The sequence below is a fragment of the Desmodus rotundus genome, chromosome 3 (assembly GCF_022682495.2).
Source record: "Desmodus rotundus isolate HL8 chromosome 3, HLdesRot8A.1, whole genome shotgun sequence".
NCBI classification, from domain to species: Eukaryota; Metazoa; Chordata; class Mammalia; order Chiroptera; family Phyllostomidae; genus Desmodus; species Desmodus rotundus.
In genome coordinates, this window is record NC_071389.1 from 201,445,487 (window position 1) to 201,467,112 (window position 21,626).

Genomic DNA, 21,626 nt, shown 5'->3' on the forward strand with positions numbered 1-21,626 from the left:
TGTTGTTTCCCTGTACATTGTTCTTTATTTAATCAGTGTGTCCTTCGTTTCTGGATCTTTTTATGCTGCCGAGGTCCTCCCTAAGCTCCCTGAGCTTCCTTGTAACCAGTTTTGAACTCTGCATCTGATAGATTGCTTATCTCCATTTCATTTAGCCCTTTTTCTGGAGTTTTGATCTGTTTTCTCATTTGGGCCACGTTTCTTTGTCTCCTCGTTTTGCCAGCCTCCCTGTGTTTGTTTCTCTGCATCAGGTAGAGCTGCTTTGACTCCATGTCTTGGTAGCGTGGCCTCATGTGGTAGGTGTCCTGTAGGGCCCAGTGGCACAGCCTCTCCTATCGCCCAAGCTGGGTACTCGAGGTGCACCCTTCATGTGGGCTGAGCACACCCTCCTCTTGGAGTTGAGCCTTGGTTGCTTTGGCAGGTCAATGGGAGGGATTTACCCAGGCCAGTCAGCTGCGAGGACTGGCCGTGACCACTGACCACCACCCTCCGCCCTCCTCAGAGGATCGGCTGTGCAGGGGCAGGTGGTGGTGCCCCGACGTGGCCTGTAGCTGACCACTGGGTGCAGAGGCCTTGGGGTTTCCCGGGTGGTGCAGGCCAAGGTCAGCCCCCACCTGTGTTTTGCCTGGGGCCACTCTGCCTGAGCTGTAAAGCAACCTGAGATGGCTGCTACTTATGCTGGGCTTGGAGATTCCCAGGTGAAGCCAAGCTGTGAATCCAGCCTGGCTGCTGCTAGTGCCAGGCCTGGGGCCCCTTAGCAAGAGGTATGTGGGGCGGGGGTGCTCACCGAGGCCAGCTGTTTCTTGTTTGGCAGGATTTGGGAAGCTGTGAAGCGTGAGCCAAGACCAGCCACTCATAAGGAGAAGTCTCTGTTAACAGCTAGGGTGAGCCTGTAAGTTGTTGAGGACGGAGTCTCAGGGGATCTCCAGGGTGGGGCAGACAGTGTTAGCCAGGCTGATGGAGTCTCAGATGTGGCACCTGCCTGCCAGCCTCGGGGGGGCAGGGCTCTGAAGAGGGACAGCGGCCTCTGCTCACCTCTCTGTCTGGGAGACAGCTGTCCCCCAGCTCCAGCCTTGATGCCAGACACTTCAGTGTCTCCCTGTGTGCCACTGGTGCCTTTCAAGCTGCCACCCCGGTGCTGGAGCTCAGAGGAGTGAGTCTGAGTAGGTGAGTCCGTGGTGGGTCCTTTAAGAGGAGCTGCTTGTGACTCCAGAAGTTTCTTCCGCTCACTCAGTCCCCACTGGTTATTGCAGCCAGAAGCTGTGGGGACTCATCTTCCTGGAAATGGAGCCCTGGGCTGGAGGGCCTGGTGTGGGCTGGGGACTCCTCACTCCCAAGATATCCCTCCCAAATTTTTATCCACCCTGTGGATGTGGGATCAGCTTATTCTGCATCTCCGCCCCTCCTGCCAGTCTGGATGGATGTGGTTTCTCTAATTCCGTAGTTGTCAGGCTTCATTCAACTGGGTTTCTGACAGTTCTGAGTGATGGTGGTTCTGTGTTTTAGTTGTAATTTCGCTGTGGTTGTGCAAGGAGGTGGGCCGGGTTTACCTGGGCCGCCATCTTGGCCGGAAGTGCCCCGACCCCCTCAAAGGCCAGTTTAAATGCAGACGTCTGAGCGCCAAGCTGCCTGCAGTCTGCGGGGCGTGGCTTGTGGGCTGTGCCTTCAGTTCCTGCTGGAACAGCGGGACGTGGCACCAAACGGACTCAGCTGTTTGCATTTTTCGTTGTGGTAAAAGGCACATACCATAATTTGCCATTTCTACACTTTCAAGGGCGCAGTTCAGCGGCGTTAACGACATCCACGCTGCCATGCTGCCCTTGCCGCCATCGCCTGTAGAACTTCCCGTCTTCCAAACTTAAACTCTGGCCTCCAGAGGAGCTCTCTCCCCACCCCCTCCCGAGGCCCCAGCACCCACCCTCCTCCTTCCCGTCTCCGTGGGAGTGACCGCTGCAGGGGCCTCGTATGTTGTACGTGATGCTACAGGTGCGTCCCTCTGTGTCTGGCTCCTGTTACGGAGGCAACGTCCTGGAGGCTCATCCACGTTGCACCAGGTGTCAGGACCCCCTTGCTCTTCAAGGCCGAATCACATCCCGTTGGGTGCCGGACCACGTTTTCTTGGTATCACCAGTCCGCCTGGTGTCTACTGTGCATAACGCGCTGTAGCCACGGTGTACACACACTCGTCCGAGTCCCCACTTGCAGCCCTGGGCCCCAGGCCGGACCCCCGGGCCAGTGGGCGCTTCCTGTCGGGCGTCCCGAGGGCCCCGCAGAGTGGCTGCGCCATCTTGCCCTCCGGTCAGCGGTGCACAGGGCACAGCTCCTCCGTGTCCTCGCCGGCGCTGCGGGTTTTCCCTTCCTGCCGGTTGGGAGGTAGGAGCTCAGGGTGGCCTTGACTCGCTGTTCCTCCAGGTCCTCCCTGCCTGACAACGGTCCCGGACACCAGTGACCAGCCCTTTTCCCCTCAGCCCGTCTCATGGCTGCTTCTCCTGACTTGGGGCAGCCGAACGTGGCTGGAGAAATGGCCGCCCAGGTGCCCGCTCCATCTGCTCCATCCTCCTCCCTCCCCAAACCCCAAATCCCACTCTCCATTCTCTCTGCCCCTCCTGCCTGCCCTGTTGCAGCTGTCCACTCCCTGGTCCCCACACCAGTCCCTCGAAGACTCCTCCTCCCTCCTCATCAGTTTTCCCCATGACTGTCCCCTGGGCACATTTGTGGCGACATCTCCCCCCTCACCGGGTTCTCTGGGCCCCCGTCCAGGCAGCCAGGTCCTGCTCCCCTGGTTTCCCTGGGCTCAGGCCGACCTCTGGGGCCCACCTTCACCGCTCCCTCTTGCACTCTCCACATGGTGTGGGAGAGCTCTTGCTGTAACAAATGACCCAAAATGGCCCACTTCAGTGTCTTAAAGTCACCCAGGTGTAGTGTCCCCCTTTCAGTGGGCCTGCGAACCCGTCACGGCTTAACTGTGATCTCTGCTCCAAGGTGCTGGGTGGGCTCCTGTCTCATTGGGAGGGTCAGCTGAGAGCTCTCGTCCAGGCTCAGTGAGGGGTGGCGGGTTCAGGTCCTCGTTGAAGGGGGCTTCTGTCAGCTCCAAACCACATGGGCCTCTCCATGGGGCCATTTCTGTCAGAGCCTGGGAGTCAGCCACCCAGCCCACACCGTGCTGGAACGAGGAGGGGGGACTCTAGTCCCCTCCAGGGCTCATGACTGCCCCCCCAACCCCTGGTCCTCATCGTGGGTGGCCCTTCTCACGGACCTCTCCGCCTCCACTGGCAGGACAGCCGCAAAGCCCGGGGTGACCTCAGTCCTGTCCCAACACAGCTTTGCCCCACTCCCCTGCAGGGGCCTCGCTCCGCTGTTCATTCCCCCAGCCGAGGCCCCGAGGCCCCAAGGCCCTGAGGCCCCGGCCTGTCCCACAGCTGAAGAGGCGGCCAGAGGCAGGAGGAGGACAGGAAGGCCCCTTCCCCCCAGGGCTCTGCCCTGGGCACAGGACCAGGGTTTGGGGGCCCAGATCAGCCTCAGGCCCCCCCCCCAGAGCTGGGGCACATGGGGTCAGGCCGCCAGTGGGTCCTGGTTGTGGTGGCTGGTCCATGGACCACAATGGCCATTGCCCCGGTCCCAGAAGTGCGACTGGGGGGAATGGACTCAGAAGTTGGGGCCGTGCCTGAGCTAGGATCTCAGCCCTCACGGTGGGGACGCCCAAGAGGAGATTCAGGGACCTCCCCTACCTTGCCAAGACCATAAATGGACCACATCCTGGGGTGCTGATATCTCAGAGATGGGGTCCTCCTCCAGGGGGTCCCCCTCCAGTCCCAGCGCCTGCAGGTCTCTGTCTCAGCCCCATTTAGTCCACAGGCTGGCCCCGGGGAGCCGGGAGGTCCTGGCAGTGACCGGACAGCCGCAGTCTTGGTGGAGGAGCCACCAGACAGTGTACTGGGTGGCTCCAGGGGCCTCGGGCGGGGGTCAGAGTGTGGCCTGCTGCCTGGGGCCTGGCTCTGCCACCCACAGTGGGCGGGGTGCGCTGTGCAGTGGCTCTGAGGGCAGTCTGTGTGCCTGGCCCCACATGTCAGGGCTCTGCCAGCCAGAGGCTCCCAGAGGCCCCCAGAGGCCAGTCTCTCCCAGGGACACAGCACAGACCACGAGCTGCATGGCCCGGGAGCTGCAGGTCAGCAGGGCGGCCAGCCCTGCCTGGCAGGGGATGTCTGTGTTCTCCTATGCCCCAGCATGGCCACAAGTGGCCACGATGGCCAAGGCCAGACTGCTCAGGGCTGGGGTCAAGGAGGAGTCCCCGGCTGGGGCGCCCTGAGGGCGGGGAACTTTGTTCATGGAGAAAACCCTCCCTTCTCAACCTGCCTGTGGGTCCTTCCCTAAGACCTGGGCATGGGGCCTGAGGGTTCCAGGCAGGTAGGTCCTGCAGAGTCAGGTGGCCAAGGGCCCTAGGCCTGCCCAGCCTCACGGCCCCTCCCACTGCCCAGCCCCCATGGCGGCTGCAGCTCCTGGAGCTCTGCTTCCTGGGGGCAAGTACCCGAGGGTGATCTTTAGGGGCAGTGATTTTAGGGGAAGTACTCGTAACTCCTGAGGCTGTTTGAAGGGCTTCCCCCACCCTGTTCCCCTCCAGGCACGAGGGGCCGGCCTCCTGCTCTCCCTGGGCGCCCCTTGGCCTGCACCTGGGTGGGCAGCAGAAGCTGGGACCCCACTCAGGGGCTGCCTCCTGTCATGTCACCTCCCGCTGAGACAGCCAGCACAGGCCTGGGTGAGGCTGGCTCTGGGCTTGGGGATCCAGCGGCTGACCAGGCCTGTACACCTCCCAGCCCACAGCCCAGGGCAGAAGGGTCCCCAGGGGGCTGCCCGTGCCCCTCGGAGCCTGGCCGGCCTGCTGCTCTGGGTGGGACTCAGTCGACCACAGGCAGGAACAGGAACAGCGGCAGCTCTGTGTCCCCAGCAGGCGGCCAGGGGCCCCACCCCCTGGCCCCCGCACTGCCTGTGGCTGCAGGAGCTTCCCGCACAACAGCCAGGCAGTTTCTCCTGCACGGAATGCAACCTGCTTGCTGTGGCGGTGAGCCCGTCTGGGGGGCTCTGGGTCCGCAGCGAGCAGCCGGGGCGGGGCAGCCGATGCTCCGCTCGTTCACTCCTTGATTCGCGCGCTCCTTCCTTCTTCGTCAGTCAGTCAGTCAGTCAGTCAGTCCTCGCTCAGTCAGCAGGCCCACTTTGGGCCCGGCCCAGGTCAGGCTGCAGGGAGTGAGGGCAGCCGCTGGACAGATGGACAGACACACAGACATGTAGGGGACTGGCTGGAGTTCTGGCTGAGGCGTCCCTGAAGCAGTCACCTGCTCCAGGCCCTTGGGTGCTATCTTCCTTGCTTGGACCCACGCAGCACCCGACTGGCTGAGGTGGCACCTCCAGGGGGACCTCAGCAGGCTGCGTCTGTCTGCTTGCCCACAGAGGACACGCCCACACACACTGTGGGCTGGACACAGGATCCGTGGCACTGGACCCAGAACACAGGCAACAGGCTCAGCTGGTGTGCACAGGTGTGCATGGATGTGGACAGGTGAGGACAGATGAGCGAAGAAGTAGTGGCCAGATCACACGCCGGTGAAAGGCACCTGCCCGGGACCAGGACCCCAGGGCCTGCCCAGCCTCCCGCTCGCCTGACTTCCTGTCTCCCCCACCACCCCCAATACCCTTCCTAGGCCACCCAGTGCCCACCATGCATGCACCCTAAAGGCCTGAGGTCACCAGGGAACAGACTCTGGCTCACAGGAGCCACACAGGGTGCCAGCAGGTAGAGGCCACTCCGAGTCCGAGGAGCCCTTGGCAGGGGCGGGGAATGTCGCCGAGCCACAGTGCTGGCCCAGCTGCGCCCAGTGCCAGGCACCCTGTGGCACGTCTTCCCAGCTGCACCAGGCGGGGCAGCCCATGCAGGCCAGCTCTGGGCCAGTGCCCGCAGCAGGGGTAGGGGGCGAGCCAAGGGGGCCTCCTCCACCTCCCCCAGCAGATGTGGGGGAGTTGGGGGGGAGTGCAGCTGCTCCCCTCCTGCAGTGGGCCCGGGGGTGTGTCTGCGAGCCAGTGTGTGCACGCACATGTGAGCACCCATGTGCCCATGCTGTGCCCTGTTTGCTGGTGTGCAGCGTGTGAGCCACAGCACAGGCTGGACGCTGGCCGGGGCAGCAGCAACATGGTGGCCACTGACGCCCAGACCCACCCGGCCCCAGGCAGGGAGGGGAGGGTGCAGGGCAGTGTGGGGGTGGGGGGTCAGGGGTCAGGCTGTCTGGCTTCCCTGTGGAGCCCAAATGCCCCCCACCTCATCCCCCTCCCCACACTGCCTGGCACTGTGCTTCTCTGTGTTCCTTGGGCCTCGGGTCTGTGGGGAGCTCTGTGCCGTGACCTCACAGAACACCCCTCTCATGTGTGTTTCCTGGCTGTGGTCGGCCCGCAGCATGGGGCTCATCTCCTGGTGGGTTTCCGAGTGGGGCTGGGGCCCCAGGGTGACAATGTGCGGAGGGCCTGGCCAGCCTGCTCACAGCTGGGCCCCCAGCAGGCGCTTTTGGGTGTTTGTCCCCGTGTGGCCAGGGGGCCCGTGCAGGGTGGAGCAGCTTCCACCGCGGGGTCAGCCCTGACAGCGGCTTTGCCCCAAAGCTGGAAGCCTGGGCCCTGTGGTCAGAGGGACATACAGACAAGTGGACAGACAGGCGGGCAGCTTGTGGCCGGCAGAAGCCGCTGAGAGTCGGCGGAAGCTGGGGCGGGTGGCCGGAGGGTGGCCCGATGGGTCCTGGAAATCCTCGCTTCCTGTTTTCCCAACAAAGGGCCTCTGTCCCCCCAGGAAGGCCACTGGCCAGCAGCCGGGGACGCGCCTTTTCCGCCTTTTCCATAAACAGGGTTGTTTTCCTTTCTGCTCTTGGCACGGTAACCGTGCTCCCCAAGCCCCGAGCCAGGCCCAGGGTGCTGGCCACCAGGGGTTCCTGTAGGGCAGGCACCCCTTCCCATGAGGCCCCTGGGGCAAGCAGGGGCTAGGCGTTCAGCACTGCCGGCCAAAGTGGTGGGTGGGGGCTGTGCTGGGCTTACGCCCCTGGGGATTGGCAGGGCCCTGTGACCTCAGGGCCTGACCCAGCAGCACCCAAGCAGGGCCGGGACTGAGTCCACATGGGCCCCCCTCTGGGCAATTCTCTCCCCAGGCCAGCTGGGAGAGCTGCCCCTGGGTGCTCAGCCAGGTAGATGCTGTGGGGCCTGCTCCACAGAGAGATGGTCCCAGATGGGCCAATGCCCCTGAGTGGGAGCTACGGGAGGTGACCAAGCGCCTCCACCCAGCGGGGCGGGGGGTGGGGAGGCCGGGCTGGGTTCAGCAGGGCAGAAAGGAAGGGTCAGAGTGCCCGCTCCAGGCCTCTCGGCTACGTGGCCTTGAGGAGTGACCAACACGGGACGGAAACAGCGGCCCGCTGCAAACCCTGGCTCTGGGAGCTCTCGCTCGGGCGTGCTGCGGTGCCGGGCTCAGCGCAGGCGCTGGGGTGGGAGCTCAGCCCTCCGTGCCTGGCCGTGGCACCTAGCAGCAGTGGGCCCGGCGCCCGAGGCGCACGGCTCTGAGTGGGCCAGTGTGCGGGCGTGAGTGGGTGATTGTGCGCCCGGGCAGCAGGAGCCTGCACGCCTGTGTGAGGGGCTGGGGGCTATTTATAGCAGCTCTGCTGACGATAGGAGCTATTAATAGTAAGGGTGGAGGGTGAATGGACAATATGCCCCTGGGTGGGGTGGGGGAAGGGGCCATTCTCCACCGAGACACCCGGGGCTGGTACCCCAGCCCTCACCCAGGCGGCCAGACAAGGGCCACTGTTCTCTGGCCTCTGAGGGCCTCTGAGGGAGGGTCTGGGGTTCACCTAGCACAGCAGGCTGTGGGGATCGTCCCAAGCTGCCACCCCCTAACTCTTCCAGCCAGTCTTTACCCTAAGGCAAAGCTAGCAGGTGGGACCCAGGAAGCAGGGTGCGCTGACATCAGCCTCCCACCCTTGGGTCACAGGTGGCAGCACAGGAGGGGTGGGGGCACGGGGACCTTGAGCCTCACCCCCAACCTGGGTGCTCTTTGGGGACCACCCCCTTTCTAGTCCAAGATCAGAAGGGAACTGGACACGGGTCCTGGCAGCCAGGACAACTGGGTGTCCCAGCAGTGAATGGGTGCTCAGCGGGGCCTTGGGGTCACACCCAGGGGGGCTGTGGAGCAGCTGGGCCGGCTTCCCTGGGTCGAGGCTGCTGGGCCATCCCTGCTGACTGAGGTTCACTGTGGTACCAGCAGGGAGCACCCAGACTGGCTGCACCCTGAGGTGCAGGTAAAATGGGCGACACCCCTCCAGGCCTTCATTCCCTCCTGCTCCCCAACTCCACCACAAGGGGGTGCTTCCCTCCTTCCCTGAGCCTAGTCCCAGGTGCCGGCAGGCACCTTCCAGAGGGTGGCTGTGTGCAGAGACCCACCCAGCAGGGCCACCTCCCTAGTGGGGGTGGGGGTACAGAAGCTGTGGGAGGCTCATGCCCTGCTGCCACCAGCCCTATGGCTGACCTGCCCCCCAGAGGCTGGGCCTGAGGTCCTGGAATGGGGGGCAGGGCAGGAAGGGGCATGAACCTCAACGTCTGGACAGGGGAGACTGGCAAGGGTGCCCCTGCCTGGTGGTGAGGCTCTGGGACACCTTCATCCAGGCCCCAGAGAGTATATGGGGGCCCCCAGTCTTGGGGGAGAGGCCCTCCACTGCCAGACCCTCCTGGATGAGACCACTCGGCGGGACCTGGGGGGTAGCCTCCTGTGCTCCCCACCCTCAAATTTGCATCTCATTCACCCCTTCCTTCTGCCTGGCCCAGTTCCTTCGGGACACCTGCCCCCCTGCTTCCCGCAATAATGTCACTGTCAAGAGGTGCGTGAGCATCCCGCCCGCAGCCACCTGTCGCAAAGCACTTTCCAAAAAGGTCGTGGCCGAGCGCGCACGCGCCACGCCTACGTCGGAAACCTCGGGTTTTACCATCAGCGTCATCAACCCCCGCGCCCCGCCCCCCCCCCCCCCCCCCCCGCGTTACTACCGCTCCGGGAAAGGGGAACTTGGGGGAGGTGTGTCCCGTGCTCAAATACGCCGGCATAGGGAGGGGACGCGGGTGGAGCCGGGGTGCACACGGCCAGGACCCGGCCACCACCCAGCTCTCCACACAGAACGCAACCCGCAGGACCAGATGCTGCCCTCCCCTCACCCCCGCCCCCCCACCGCGGGGACAGCCGGGCCTCTGCTTCCGGCGCCGCCCCCTTCCCGGCAAGGCAGCGCCCCCTTCCCGCACGCTGGCTGGGCCCCTTCCCAGCGCAGCCCCAAAGTCTGCTCAGAGAGGGAAGAGGGGGCCAGCGCCGACCTCCCTGGGCTGCGGGGGCCATAGGCCAGGCCTGTGGAAGGGGTCCCGGGAACGAAGTGTGCCTGCTGGGCAGAGAGGAGGAGACATAGCACGGGGGCTGCGGGTGTGGGGGAATGGTGAGGAGGGGCCCCGGTGGAGGGGCTCCGGTGGAGGGACTCCCGGTCTGTACCGTCCACATCGCTGAGCCCCCGGAGGCTGAGGTGCTGGGGTGCCCTCTCCAACCCCACCTCCGCTTGGTGGGGCAGTGGTCACGTGCCTAGAGATAGAGCACAAGGCTGGCTGGTGACGCTTGGAGGGTAGTGCAATGCGGCCAGGGAGCCTGGGGGCGCTGCCCCGATGTAGGCGAGCCCCTGGGCCTTCAGCAACAAGTGAGGAGTGTGGTTAGATGTCCGTTCAGGCGCCCTCTGGTGGCCGCAGGCCGCAGGGAGGGCAGCCAGTGCCCGCCAGGTGATGTCGCCTGGGAGCTTTTTCTCCAGCAGGAGCCCCAGGGTTGGGAGGGGGCGTCTCTGTAAAGGGAGGCACCCACCCTCCATGGAGCCCCACACTGCTGTAGAGCCGGCCAGCCTGGCGTCTGGGACGCTCCCAACCACAAGCAGAGCTTTGAGGGGCCCCAGGAGCAGGAGGGAACCAGTGGCCTGAATGCCAGCCTGTCCCTGCAGAGGCCCAAGGCTGGTACCACTCAACCACAGTTTGAAGCCTTCTGCCCTGTCACCGCCCACAGGGCCACGGGCTCCTGTGCCACCCACTCCATCTCTGCAGGGCCCAGAGCACCCTCCCCATACTCCCTGAGGGGCCCACCCCAGGGCCGTGGAGTAAAGGTGGCCAATGCAGCTGGGCCTACCCCTGGTCACCCTCTCATGGCCATCCTTTCCTGAGGGCTGGCCGGGGGCCCCTACCCACAGGCCAGCCCGCTTCCCAGGCCCAGGCCCCCATGGGACTAGCAGGCAGGGCGGAGGAGTGGACCTGGGGGTGGGGGGTCAGGAAGGCTGGTGGGGAGCCTGTGAGCTGAGGACAGGGCCCCAGGAGCCCGTCTGGATCTGGGCAGTGGGGAGTGAGGGCCCAGGGAGGGGGTCACCCACAGAGGGTGCTCCTGGGCCCCGGGACTGGGGAGCCAACGAGGTGGGATGGGAACAGCACAGGCTCTGGTTGAGGGGTGCTGGGGGCAGGAGTGGTGGGCAGGTGGCCTGGATGTGGGGTGTCAGAAGAGGAGCAGGACAGTCTGCAGCTGCTGGGCCCCCACATTTGGCCTCTGTGGGGTCACCCCCTTCATGCTCCCCCGGGGGTGTCAACTGAGAACCCACTGCACGTCTGGGAGCCAAGCACACAGTGTGAGCCAGGGCAGGCCTGCTGGTGAGGGTGGGGACGGGGCTGCCCTGCCCAATGGCCAGTCCCGTCGTCACAGCCATCCCTGTGGGGAATGGGGGGGGGTGCAGCAGCTGAGCAGGGTCTGGCGGTTGGGAGTCCAGGACGGCGATGTCCTGGGGGGCTGCTTTTGTCACCTGCTGCTCTAGGAAAGGGCGACAGGTGGGGGGAGAGGCCAGAGAATGGATAATCAGGGGAGCCAGCTCGCAAGAGGAGGAACCCCCAGCCCAGTGGCCTCCGTGTCCCCCAGGGCGCTGGCTGGAGGGAAGGGGCTCACAGGGGGAGACCAGGCCGATAATGCCATTGCCTCGGGCCACACAGGGACCCACGCCTCCTGGAAGACCTTCTCCCTCAGGACTCACCTACCTCCCTCCTACATAAGTGGGGATATGTCTTGGAGGGACACGCTGGCCCAAGACAGAAGGGGCTGTGTCCCTAAAGTAACCCCAGGACCCAGCAGCATTGCTGACGGCGGAGCCTTTGCTGAGGTCACAGTGCTAGGAGGCCCCAGACGCATGGAGGCTGGGGACGAGGCGGAATACCACAGCAGCTGAGGCTGACATGGAGCCGGGACTGGGGGCAGGGCCATGTCCAGTGTGGGTCCAGAGGACCAAGACCACCCCACAAGTCCCAGCCATCGGGGACGTGCTGGGAGAGGTACCAGGGTCCTCGGGAATGTGGGTGGAGTCTCCTGCAGCCCTGGTGACAGGGAGAGGCCATTGCAGAGCTGATGGTGACGGGGGTGATGGCCCCTGGCCGTGGGGGCCAGGTAGACACAGCTCTCCAGAGCAGCAAGGTCAGGGCAGGGCCAAGGGCCTGAGGCCCCGGGTGGTGGGGAACAGAACGCAGCGCTCCCGGGAGTGGCACGGGGGAGAAGAGGTCAAGAGTGCGTGGCCAGGAGGCCCCAGGGAAAGGTTGTGGTCGTCGCCCAAGTTCCAGGCCTGGTTTCAGACCCAGAACCTCTGGAGTCTGCACCACCAGCCAAGCCTGCACCAAGACCCTGGAACCGCAGGCAGCGGACCACCTGAGTGCTGGGGACTGTGGGACACGGGGTGACCGGAGGAACCTGGAGGCCCACAGTGTCCTTGTGGCTCCCCTTGGGGGGCGAGGGGGCGCCCAGGGATCATGGAACTCTGGCTGGCTTGATCTCTGACCAGTGGCCATTTCCCCAGGCCTGAACAGACAGGTGGAGCTGACATCCGTGAAGGTGGACCTCGCTTCTTTGGCCACCATCACAGGTCAGTCCCGGGGAGTCTCTGCATCTGTCCCCAACTGGGAGGAAGTCCACCCTGGGGTGGCCAGTGACAATTATGGGCCTAAGGATGTAAGGTGGTGGTCCAGTCATGTCCATTTGCTCCACCAGTTTGACCACTACAGGCAGATGGTGGGTCCAGGATGATGGTAGACGCTGGGAAAGCCACCCGGGTCACAGCCAGACGGGGTGTCCTAGGCCATAGGCGGGCACCCTCTTCTCCAGCTCCACCGGGAAGGCCAGGAGGAGCTTTGGACAGCACCGTCCACTCAGTCCCGCCCCTGCCCGCCACCCCCACTGCGCTGACACCCAGGGGCAGGTGTGTCCTGGGCCCTGGAGGCTATTGAGGGGGATTCCTGGCCTCTACTCACTGGAGCCAGTGGCACCTGCTCACCCAGTGCAGACAAATGTCCCCAGATGCTCACCAGGGCCCCGGGCCACCTGTTGAGAATGCTGGATCCCACCTGATGCTGTATGCATCAGGCCAAGGGCCCACCTTACAGAAGAGCCGAGGCAGAGCTGGCAGTGACCACGGGCACTCACACACCACACTTCCAGAAACTTCTAGCTTGACCTGGCACGCACTGGCCAGCGGAACCATCTCAGGTCCTGCCCGTGGGGCCTCGTCCCCGCAGCACCGCTCCCGAGTCCCAGACTGCTGGTGGGTGGGAGCAGAGCAGGGGTGGGGGAGGCTGGCTCCCCAAGGGACGTGGCCGAAAGCCCCGGCCTGGAACCCAATACCTGGGAAACAGAGCCCAGAGGGCGAGCAGAAGCGTCCTGGAGCAGGGCGGGCCTCTGCCCTGGTGCTGACCGGCAGGAGGGGTCAGCCACCGGCTGTGCAGGGGGACGTGTCTTCTGCCTCAACCTGAAGTGGTGGAGGGGACCGTGGAGGGCGCTGGCCGCACTGCCCTGCTGCCCCGGGCTCCTCGCAGGCACATCCCAGGTGGGGGGAGGGAAAGGCGCTGCCCCTGGCTGAAACTGGGCCACCTCAAGGTTGTCTGGTCCGTGGTCCGAGGTGGTGGTCGCTGGGCTGTGCCCGGGCCCTGGTGCCTGCCTGTCCCTTCCTCAGCCGTGACCCGAGGAGCAGGACACTCCTGTCCACACTGGGGGCTGGGTGTGGCCTCAGCACGCCCTGCCGTGGGACCTGGGTCTTCCTGAATGCGGGAATCACCCCGCAGCAACGTCCCTTCCACCGCGCCCGAGAGACCCTGGCCCAGACTGGCTGCAGTTCAGGCAGAGGGGCCGCCCGTGTGGTGCCACAGTGCCACCTGCTGGCCGCACCCACCCTCTGGCCCAGCGGCCATGGGTCCTGACCCTGGTACACACTGCCCACCCCCCACGCCAGCCTAGGGTGGAGGGGGTCACAGGGCCAGCAGGGAGCACTGCTGGAGGTGGGGATTTCCCCCGCACCTGGAGATTGCTTGGTGTCACCCCCACAGGTCGGGCCAGAGCCCACACAGGGGCCCCAACATTGAGGACCCCGAGCCCATGTCCCCACACTGCAGCCCATGGACCCTCAGCCACAGTGGTGCCAGGCCCCTGTGACCCTAACCCCCAGCCTGGCTTGGCCAGGTCCCGCTGGGGTCAGGTCCACCCCCAACCCCTCACCAGAGGTCCGGTGGTGGTCCTTCCTCCAGCTGGGAACACCCTTTGCATCCAGCTGGGAAAGTGGAGACTGGGGTCTCCAGGGAGTGGGACTCTGAAGTCCCATTGGGGTGACTTGGGGAGGGGGTGAGGGCAGTCCTGGGGGGGGACAGCTGAGCAGCGGCCCCAGTGGGGGAGGGAGGGAGGAAGAGGGGCCAGACTGGGATGTCCCTGTGGGAGAGATGGTGGAAGGCTCTTGGGAAGAACCAGCTCCCCCGACTCTTGCCCCACCCTGGAGGAGGAATCAGTGAAAGGGTCTGTGGCACCCCAGTGGGGATCCCTGAGCAGGGCCAGTGAGGGCCACCTGGTCTCATCCCCCCCACCCCCCAGGCGTCTCAGTGCCCATGGAAATGGCCAAGAGTGACCTGAGGCTCGGCAGGAGGGCAAGGTAGCTGCCAACAGGGGGCCCAGCGGGGGGGGGGGGGGGGCAGTCACATGCCAGCTGCAGGGACACAGGCCCTCTCCACTGCCAGGTGACCATCCAGCCCATCAGGACACCTCCAATGGCACTTGGAGGGACGGGGTGCCTGCACCCAGAGCCTGGGTAGGAGGGGTGGCTCTTGGGTGACCCTGCCATGCATGGGTGACAGTGCCACCTGGTGGCCACAGTCCTGTGGCCTTCTGCAAGAACTTGAGATTCTCTGGGTTCCACCTGAAAAGGGGCGTCAGTTCTGTGACCTGGGGCGCGAGGTCACCCTTGGGGGATGGCTTTGACACCTTGGCCTGGACCTCCACTGAACTGGCCCCAGGCCGCCCCTGCCATTCCTCCTACTGTCCCAGTGGCCGGCACAGGTGTGGCTTTTCACCCCCCCTTCCTGGGAATCACCTACACCAACCCTCCTCCCCAAGGGAGCCCTGCCCAGGGGCCTCCCTTCTGGGCCTCATCATCCAGCCACCTGTCAGCACCAGGCACCCACTCCTGCCCCCAGCTCGAGTGCTGGCTCACTGCCCTCCATGCCCTCCAGGCAAATCAGGGACCCCCACTCCCCTCCCCACCCGCTCCCGCCACCCGAACGCCCCTGGCGTGGGCTCCCGGCAGCAGTGGCCCGCTACACACTGCAAGTCGCCTTTGCTGCGCCAGCCGGACTCCACGCACGTCCCTGCAGGGGCTTGGGGACCTCTTGCCCTGGGATGGAGAGCTTCTCATCTTCCCCCCGCCAGATGGACACGAAGCTTCAAGGCAGGGACTGCCGGAGCAGAGGCCATGGTGTGGCCTCCACACGGACCCGTTAGAACAGTGGGGGCTATCTGTGGGTCTCCCCATGGAGCCACAGCCTCTCAACCCCGCTGCTTGCCCGCTCTCAGAAGTCCTTCTCCCTTGGCTGAGGAACTGGCCCCGAGGCTCACAGCTGACGTTCCAGCTCGGCCCCCAGAGATGGCTGGGCCCCCACAGGCCACGCCCTGAGACCACCTGATTAAGGTTTTGGTTACTTGCAGGCCCGAGGTGGATGCCCAGGGAGGGGGGCATGGCCAGCCTGTCCACCCCCACAGAGCTCGGCGGGACGTGTGCCGGCTGAGCCAGGCCAGCACCCGTGCTGCCTGGGTGAGACAGACCCATGCCCACCCTGTGCCCGCCTTCAGTGGTGAATTTTATTATAAAGAACAGTATCAAAATATACAAATCTGTTTAAGAACCAAAAATGCAGCCTTTTAAAGGGTTGAACGAGCATCAGCCGTGTTGAAGGCAGCTTCTCCCTCCACCCCGGAGACCCAGGGGTGTGAGCACGGGCCTGGCTTCCAGGACGTCAGTCTGAATAACTTAAAGGGCAGGTCGGGCTCCGACTCGGGGCGAGCCTCACAAGTCTTCACGGTCGGGCAGCTGCGCCGGGTTTTCCTCTGTGACTTCTGTCCAAAAACACACCCAGACACTTGGAGAAACACCAGCTCGGAAGGCCCCGAGCAAAGGCCAGGAGAGGCAGGGAGGACCCTGCGGACCCCTGGGTCTGACTTCTGGCTTCCAGTGCCAGGAGGGTGGCGAGGCGGCTCCTTTTGCTGCGGAAGCGCCGGCCTGCGAGCCCAGGAAGCTCTGCAGAGACAGCCACGAGCCTCCCGCCATGGAGGTCTTTCCCGGCAGCGGGAGGTGACCTCACTTTGCAGCCCCTCCTCCATCTCATCTGTGCAGGGAGCGCCCCCCACCAACCCCCGGCTGTGTAGCGGCAGAGTTCTGGCGGGAGCTCTGCCTTCACGGCCTAGAGGGCGCCCCCACCCCACTCACCATCCCCCGTGGGCTGCGCCTGCACACAGGCGTCCTCGGTTTCCTCAAAGCCTTCGGGACACACGCAGACGTAGCTCCCGGGGGTGTTGTAGCAGTTCTCGTTCGTCCTCGCACACGCCTTTTCGGGCAGCGCACACTCGTCTACGTCTGCAACAAAGGAAAGTCAGCTTCAAATCACTGCGCTCGGCAGGCTCACGCCAGACGGTGGGGCTCACTCACCCGCAGGAGCAGAGCTCCGGAACGGCAGCTAGAGAAGGAGCGGGGAGAGATTTAACACGAGTCTTGGAAATTAGGACCCTCCGGGGGAAAGGCAGAGACGCAGAGACCAGACGGCTCAGGTGAATGTGCCGGCGGGAGCCCAGCCACAGGGCCGTGCCACCCAGAGGCAGACAGGAGACGTGGGTGCACGAGGCTGGACCGGGGCGTGAGGGTGCAGGGCTCACACTGGGGGCGCCCCATGTCCCCACCCTGTGTGTCTGCATCTTGTGGGACCCCCAGGTTCTCGAGAGGCTTGAGAAGCGGGGCCTGCAGGGAGGGCTTGAGCCGACTGTTCGCGCCCCTCAGCTTAAGGGCCAGTGGTGCTGCGGGGCCTTGGGAGGGTCCATCCAAGCAGAGCCCGGCCTGGATGGTGCACTGACCTGCACACTGGCCGCTCTCCTTCGTGTAGCCGGCGATGCACTCTTTGCACTGCCCTGGACCCTTCCCAGTGCAGCCCACGCAGGTGGGGTCGCATTCTGGAAACAAGGAGAGACCATAACGACAGCAGACCAGCCACCCGGGAGCAACCTGGGGCTTGACGCCACAGGCGGGCACACAGGGGGCCGGCCCTGGAGCCTGAGAGCCTGTAGTCCCCTCACCCATCACACGGGGTGCTAACAGAGTTCTGTCTCCCGGCGAAGGACAGGTGCCTGGGACACCTGGGACGCATGCCACGACGTGCCCCCAGGAGCTGAGGCACGGCCTGGAGGGCAGGGGCCCTGCACCACCCTCCTGCAGACCCCTGTGGAAGCTGCAGGGACAGCGGCCCTCCAGAGCGACCTCCCCAACCCCGGTGCCGGGAGCTGCTGACATTGCTCCACTCACCCACTGGGAGCTCAGTAGCAACAGCAGAGAAGTAAGCCGGCACATCCCAGGCAGACAAGCACCTGTGTTGCCCCGGACCCCAGGGAAAGGCAGGCATTGCCCCAGCACAGCCGCGCTGGGCGCCCTGCAAATGCGCGAGCTCTCCCCTCCAGGACGTTCCTGGCTCAGACGGTGGGGAACCGCGCTCTGACATCGGCACGGCGGACTGCCACGCGCTGTGGAGTGGTGGCTCGGAAAGTGTGAGCACCACGCGGGAAACGGCAACCCGAGAGGTGCAGTGTGTGACAGGTGAGGCCAGAGAGAAGTCGTGCGGAGCATGCTCAACACACGCAGGCCCCGTGCGTGGAATGGATGTTTTTTTCCTGTTGTTGTAACTTATTCAGGTGTTCTGTACAGCAAACGCCTGGTACTCCACACCTGTGCGTGTGGCCCCTCAGAGGGCAAGCAGGGCTTGGCTGAGAACCGTGTGTGAGAGGGGCAGCCGGCGAGGTGCGCACCTTCGCAGTTGAAGGAGCCGCCGACGTTCTCGCAGTGCTGCTGTGGGCCGCAGGGGGGCGTCTCTGCCGCACACTCGTCCACATCTGGAACACAAGGCACAGCTGTGAGCGGCAGCCCCCACCGCCTTCCGCACCACACAGCTGGCCGCCCAGTCCGTCCCACAGTCAGGACCGGCCCGGGAAAGAAGTGAGCACAGTGTGGAGGATGGACTTTGATGGCCAGGCTTGGAGGCCTCTTGCATGCAGGGGTGGGGACGAGGGACCCTTGGTGCCACCACAGAGGAGTTGCTGGGAGCACCCTGCTTCCACATGGCCTCAGAGAAGCCCTGTGTCCTGGCCAGGAGAGGTGGGCAGGCGCTTTCCTCCCCCTGGAGATGGGGCGTGTGGCCTGACTGGCCTAAGGCCACACAGCTCTGACGGGGGACAGTCACCACCGATGCTGTAGTGCAGTGGGGGGACGGGGTGGGGAGGGGAAGGGAAAGAGGCCAGCCGGCCGCGCTCTCACCCACGCAGGCGCCGTCCTCCGGGGCCCAGCCCACTTCGCACTGGGCACAGTCTCTGTTGGTCGGGCCAGTGCACGCTTTGCAGGACTCGTCACAGGCTGGAAGGCGCAGCGGGCGCTGTCAGTCGCTCGAGCCCCGCCCGCAGCGCGAGGGGCCACGAAGGCCACTTCAGCAGTGAGGGGTTCACATTCGGCAGGTGAAAACAAAACCCGAAAACGGGCAAAAACCCCAGCAAAGCCAGACTCGTTTCCCGACAGGCGGCCGTGCTCGTGGGATTCGCAGTGCTCCACGGGGCTTTCCACGCCCGCTGGCGGTATCTCCTCAGCAAATAAGGGCTGTGAGGGACCCTTCTACACTCCCCTGGCTGGTGGGCCCTGCTGAGCCCCGTCGCCCCGGCCGGGGCAATGCAGAGCGGCTGCCACACCAACCACGAGGGACGGCCAGGGCAGCTGCTCCGTGAGCAGCGCTGACAAGGCCACCCCTGAGCAAGCCAGTCGGCGAGCCGCCCAGGGGCTCGCCCTGGGCTGTGCGTTGGGGGAGGGCTGGCCCCCTGCTCCCAGGCCACCAAAATGGCCAGCGAGGCCGATCACAGCTGAGACGGTCTGTTTGTGGGAGATTCCACTGGGGGTGGGGAGGGCAAGGTAACAGTCATTGAAGACCAGGTACGAAGACCCACCTTACCCAACACAGGTAACCACGACAGTGTGTCCTCCAGAAGGGACCTAGGGCCATGAGGTCACGCCTCGTGGCCTCCTGGTGTTCCGGTTCTCATCTGTGCCACCTCCCCACCCTGTCTCCACAGTGAGTGACAGCAGGATCCTCTGGCTCCTGCCGCCTGCATCGCGCCCACAGACACCCGGCACGGCACTCCAAGGCCAGCCGTCCTGCAAGACAGCCACGGGGCGCAGGCCTGGTGCCACTACACGCCGGGGCCACGTCTCGAGACTGAGACTGCCGTGGATGTCACGGGACTGCCGACCCCCGGGCCTTCTCCAGAAGAGGTCAGGAGAAAGGCGACACTCTTCTCCTCTGGGGCTGTTTAGGGACAGGAAGCGGGACCACAGCAGTGCACTGGTCTTGTCTCTTCCCCTCACATGTCCTGAACGTCTGGGGTAGGAGACCCACAGGTCCCCCCCCGCCCCCCGTCCCCCTCTGCAGGAGCTCTGGGGAGGGCCGGCCCTGCCGCCCCACGGACGGGCGCTGCGCGTTACCTGTGCACACAGCGTGCGTCTCGTTCCTCAGTGAGCTGAAGTAGCCGTCCACGCAGTCGGTGCACAGAGCCCCGCGGTACCCTGGGTGGCACTGGCAGGACCCGTCCCCCTCTCTGCTGCCATCTCCGCTACACCGGCCGTTCCCACTGCAGGGCCTCGCAGACCCGCCCTGGCACGCTGCGGGGACCCAGACGGCCGTCAGCGGCACCCGGGGCACGATCGCACACAGAGAAGCCACCATTTCACTCACTCGCCGCACAATCAAGTAACTCTTGGGGTGTCTCGCTGAAGTCCAAACCCCACTCTACCTCTAAAGCCAGCACGACTCTCTGAGGACACGGGAGCCTGCGAGCTCGAGGAGGGGTCCGGGCAGCCTCCCTGAAACCCGGGATGAGGCCGCTCACACCTGGGGCGTGTGGAGCTGCCTGGAGAGTGAGACCGTCCCACTGCGGCCACGTGCCCCTGGGGACGGCAGGGAAGGCAGGCGGGAGGTGGCTGCAGCCAGTAACAGGGCGTCACCTCAAAAATGGAGTCACGTGGTCCAGCTGACCACATGAGTGACTTTGGTGATGCCCCAAAGCAAGCTGTGGCTGAGCCTGACTCACCCACTGAGGCTGAATGTGACGGGTGCGGACCAGCAGACACCCCTGGCCCCGGCCTCTCACAGAGGAGTCTTTGCTGTGAGCAGCACTGTGCAGGGGCCACGGAAGCCACCGACCTGCACTCCTGGTGGCATCCAGGCAGGTGGGTTAGGAGGGACCCTCAGCTGGGCGTGGAGAAGGCAGCGCCCAGGCCCGGTGGGAGCAGCCGGCCCCAGCTCCCTCCTATGCTCTGCCCATCGGGAATGACGACGGGGTAACTCAGGGTCTCCCTGGGAAAAACCTACCACGGCAGTCCGGCCCGTAAGTTCCCGGAGAACAGCAAACCTTCAGCGTTTTCACGCAAAACCAGTCAAATAAATCAGGATGCTCCTTCTTCCTAAGGGTTGAAAAAGCTCCATTAACTCTCACGGGACAGAGTCCTTCAAGGCAAAGACGCAGCTCCCTGCCACGTGCGCTCCAGGTGCCAGGAGACCTGGGGACAGCCAGGTGCGAGCACTCTTCCCGCCGCCTTCCTCACTCCGATCGCTGCGCTGAGGGCGCAGAAGACGGGACGGGAATAAGAAAGAAGACGGGCGTGTGGAAGCTCTTTGTACCGTGTGTGTAGCTTTTCTAAGTCTGGAATTCTCTAGAAACCTGTGCTAAAAAGGAAGCCCCTGGGGTGTCCCGGCACCCCCCACCCCGGGAAGGAGGGCGTGGGGCGCACACTCACAGCCGCAGCCACCAGGCCTCCAGCAGCTCCTCGTGCTCCTCCACCAAGCGGTTGCACTCGAAGTCGCTGCTCCCACACAGGCCCTCCACGATCTCCAGGAGGCGGACCTCGCTGCAACACAGCCCGCCCACCTGCGGTCAGCGCTTGTCCACTGCGGCATCCCCAGGCCCCACCGGGCGCCAGGCCAGAGCTATGGGCCACTTTAGTGACAAAGACCCTCGACAAACACACCAACTGGGGATGGGGGGGTCCTGGGTGCCACACGGAGACTTGAACTGGAGGGAACGGGGAGTCAGAGGCCTCTCCATCCTCAGGGTGATGGACGGTGGGGTGGGGTCCCCAAGGAAGCCCCTGAAGTGGGCAGGACCCCACAGCTCCAGACAGACGGGGAGCCACCAACAGTTCGTGTGGGTGGGACTCTGGGCCCAGGGTGCATCTTTGAGAGACCACCGAGTCTACTGTGGGGAAGGGGAGCCAACAGGCCAGTAAGGGGCCAGCGAGTCGGTCCCAGGCCAGAGAACAGGTGGCCGCGCTGAAGGGACCTTCTGTGCTTGTCATGCACGTGGGTGACAATGCTCACAGGAAAGCCCAAGGGCTCGAGCAGGGAGGGCGCCCACCTGAATTCATACTTGGACAGCGACTTCTCCTCCCACGCCGTGTTCCCACCTCCGAAGTTCTTCTTGGCCGTGTCCACCATTCCCTGCGGGGAAAGCATGGGCGTGAGGCTCCAGCGCACCCGTCCGTGCTGAGGTGACCCCAGTCCGTACGGGGGGCCCGGGTCCAGTGTGGGCTGACCCTGACTCTGTGTCCCGCGGCCCCAGCTGCGGGTCCCGCGCCACCAGCCCACCTGGTAGAACTTGTCCACCAGCTCTCGGCAGCTCTGGCAGGGCGTCGGCTTCTGGGCGGCCTCGCCGGGCAGCAGCAACAGCCCCAGCAGCAGCAGCCCCAGAGTGGCCGGGGCCGGCGAGCGCATGGCGGGCCGAGCAGGCAGCGCTGCGAGGACGCGGCCGCGCGGACAACGGCCGAAGTCGGGAAGGAAGGGCAGAGCGCTCAGGCCTCCGGCCGCCCACCGGCTCACCGGCGCCGGCAGTTCCCGGGGCTACTTGACGGAGCCGGGCGGGGCCCCGCCCCCAGCCAGTTCTCGCACCGCTATTGGTCTGGGGAATCCTTTCCGTC

The 21,626-nt window shown here is 64.9% G+C and overlaps 2 protein-coding genes across 6 annotated transcripts; one reads left to right on the plus strand and one right to left on the minus strand.

The window, feature by feature from the left end:
• Positions 1-481: 481 nt before the first annotated feature.
• Positions 482-19,132, plus strand: LOC123478587 (uncharacterized). 4 transcript variants are annotated; one of them, XM_053919813.1, is made up of 8 exons: positions 482-1,167; positions 1,775-1,986; positions 5,443-5,551; positions 11,907-11,972; positions 16,745-16,959; positions 17,081-17,216; positions 18,186-18,384; positions 18,731-19,132. In XM_053919813.1, exons 2-8 carry the CDS (start codon positions 1,966-1,968, stop codon positions 18,735-18,737), a joined length of 753 nt encoding a protein of 250 aa, XP_053775788.1. In that variant the 5' UTR covers positions 482-1,167; positions 1,775-1,965; the 3' UTR covers positions 18,738-19,132. The 4 variants fall into 4 exon arrangements, with proteins under 4 accessions (XP_053775788.1, XP_053775787.1, XP_045042919.1 ...); XM_053919812.1 differs by lacking the exon at positions 18,186-18,384 and having other exon boundaries at positions 482-698; positions 815-1,167; XM_045186984.2 differs by lacking the exon at positions 18,186-18,384 and having other exon boundaries at positions 1,775-2,373.
• On the minus strand, positions 15,202-21,579 carry CRELD2 (cysteine rich with EGF like domains 2). Of its 2 annotated transcripts, XM_024579655.3 has the most exons (10): positions 21,298-21,575; positions 21,068-21,150; positions 20,451-20,561; positions 20,026-20,117; positions 19,140-19,316; positions 17,931-18,026; positions 17,426-17,509; positions 16,484-16,579; positions 15,846-15,992; positions 15,202-15,475 (listed from the first exon to the last, which is right to left on the minus strand). In XM_024579655.3, the coding sequence occupies exons 1-10, from the start codon at positions 21,421-21,423 to the stop codon at positions 15,426-15,428; spliced, it is 1,062 nt and encodes a 353-aa protein (XP_024435423.3). In that variant the 5' UTR covers positions 21,424-21,575; the 3' UTR covers positions 15,202-15,425. The 2 variants fall into 2 exon arrangements, with proteins under 2 accessions (XP_024435423.3, XP_045042913.2); XM_045186978.2 differs by lacking the exon at positions 17,931-18,026 and having other exon boundaries at positions 21,298-21,579.
• Between the last annotated feature and the right edge of the window lie 47 nt (positions 21,580-21,626).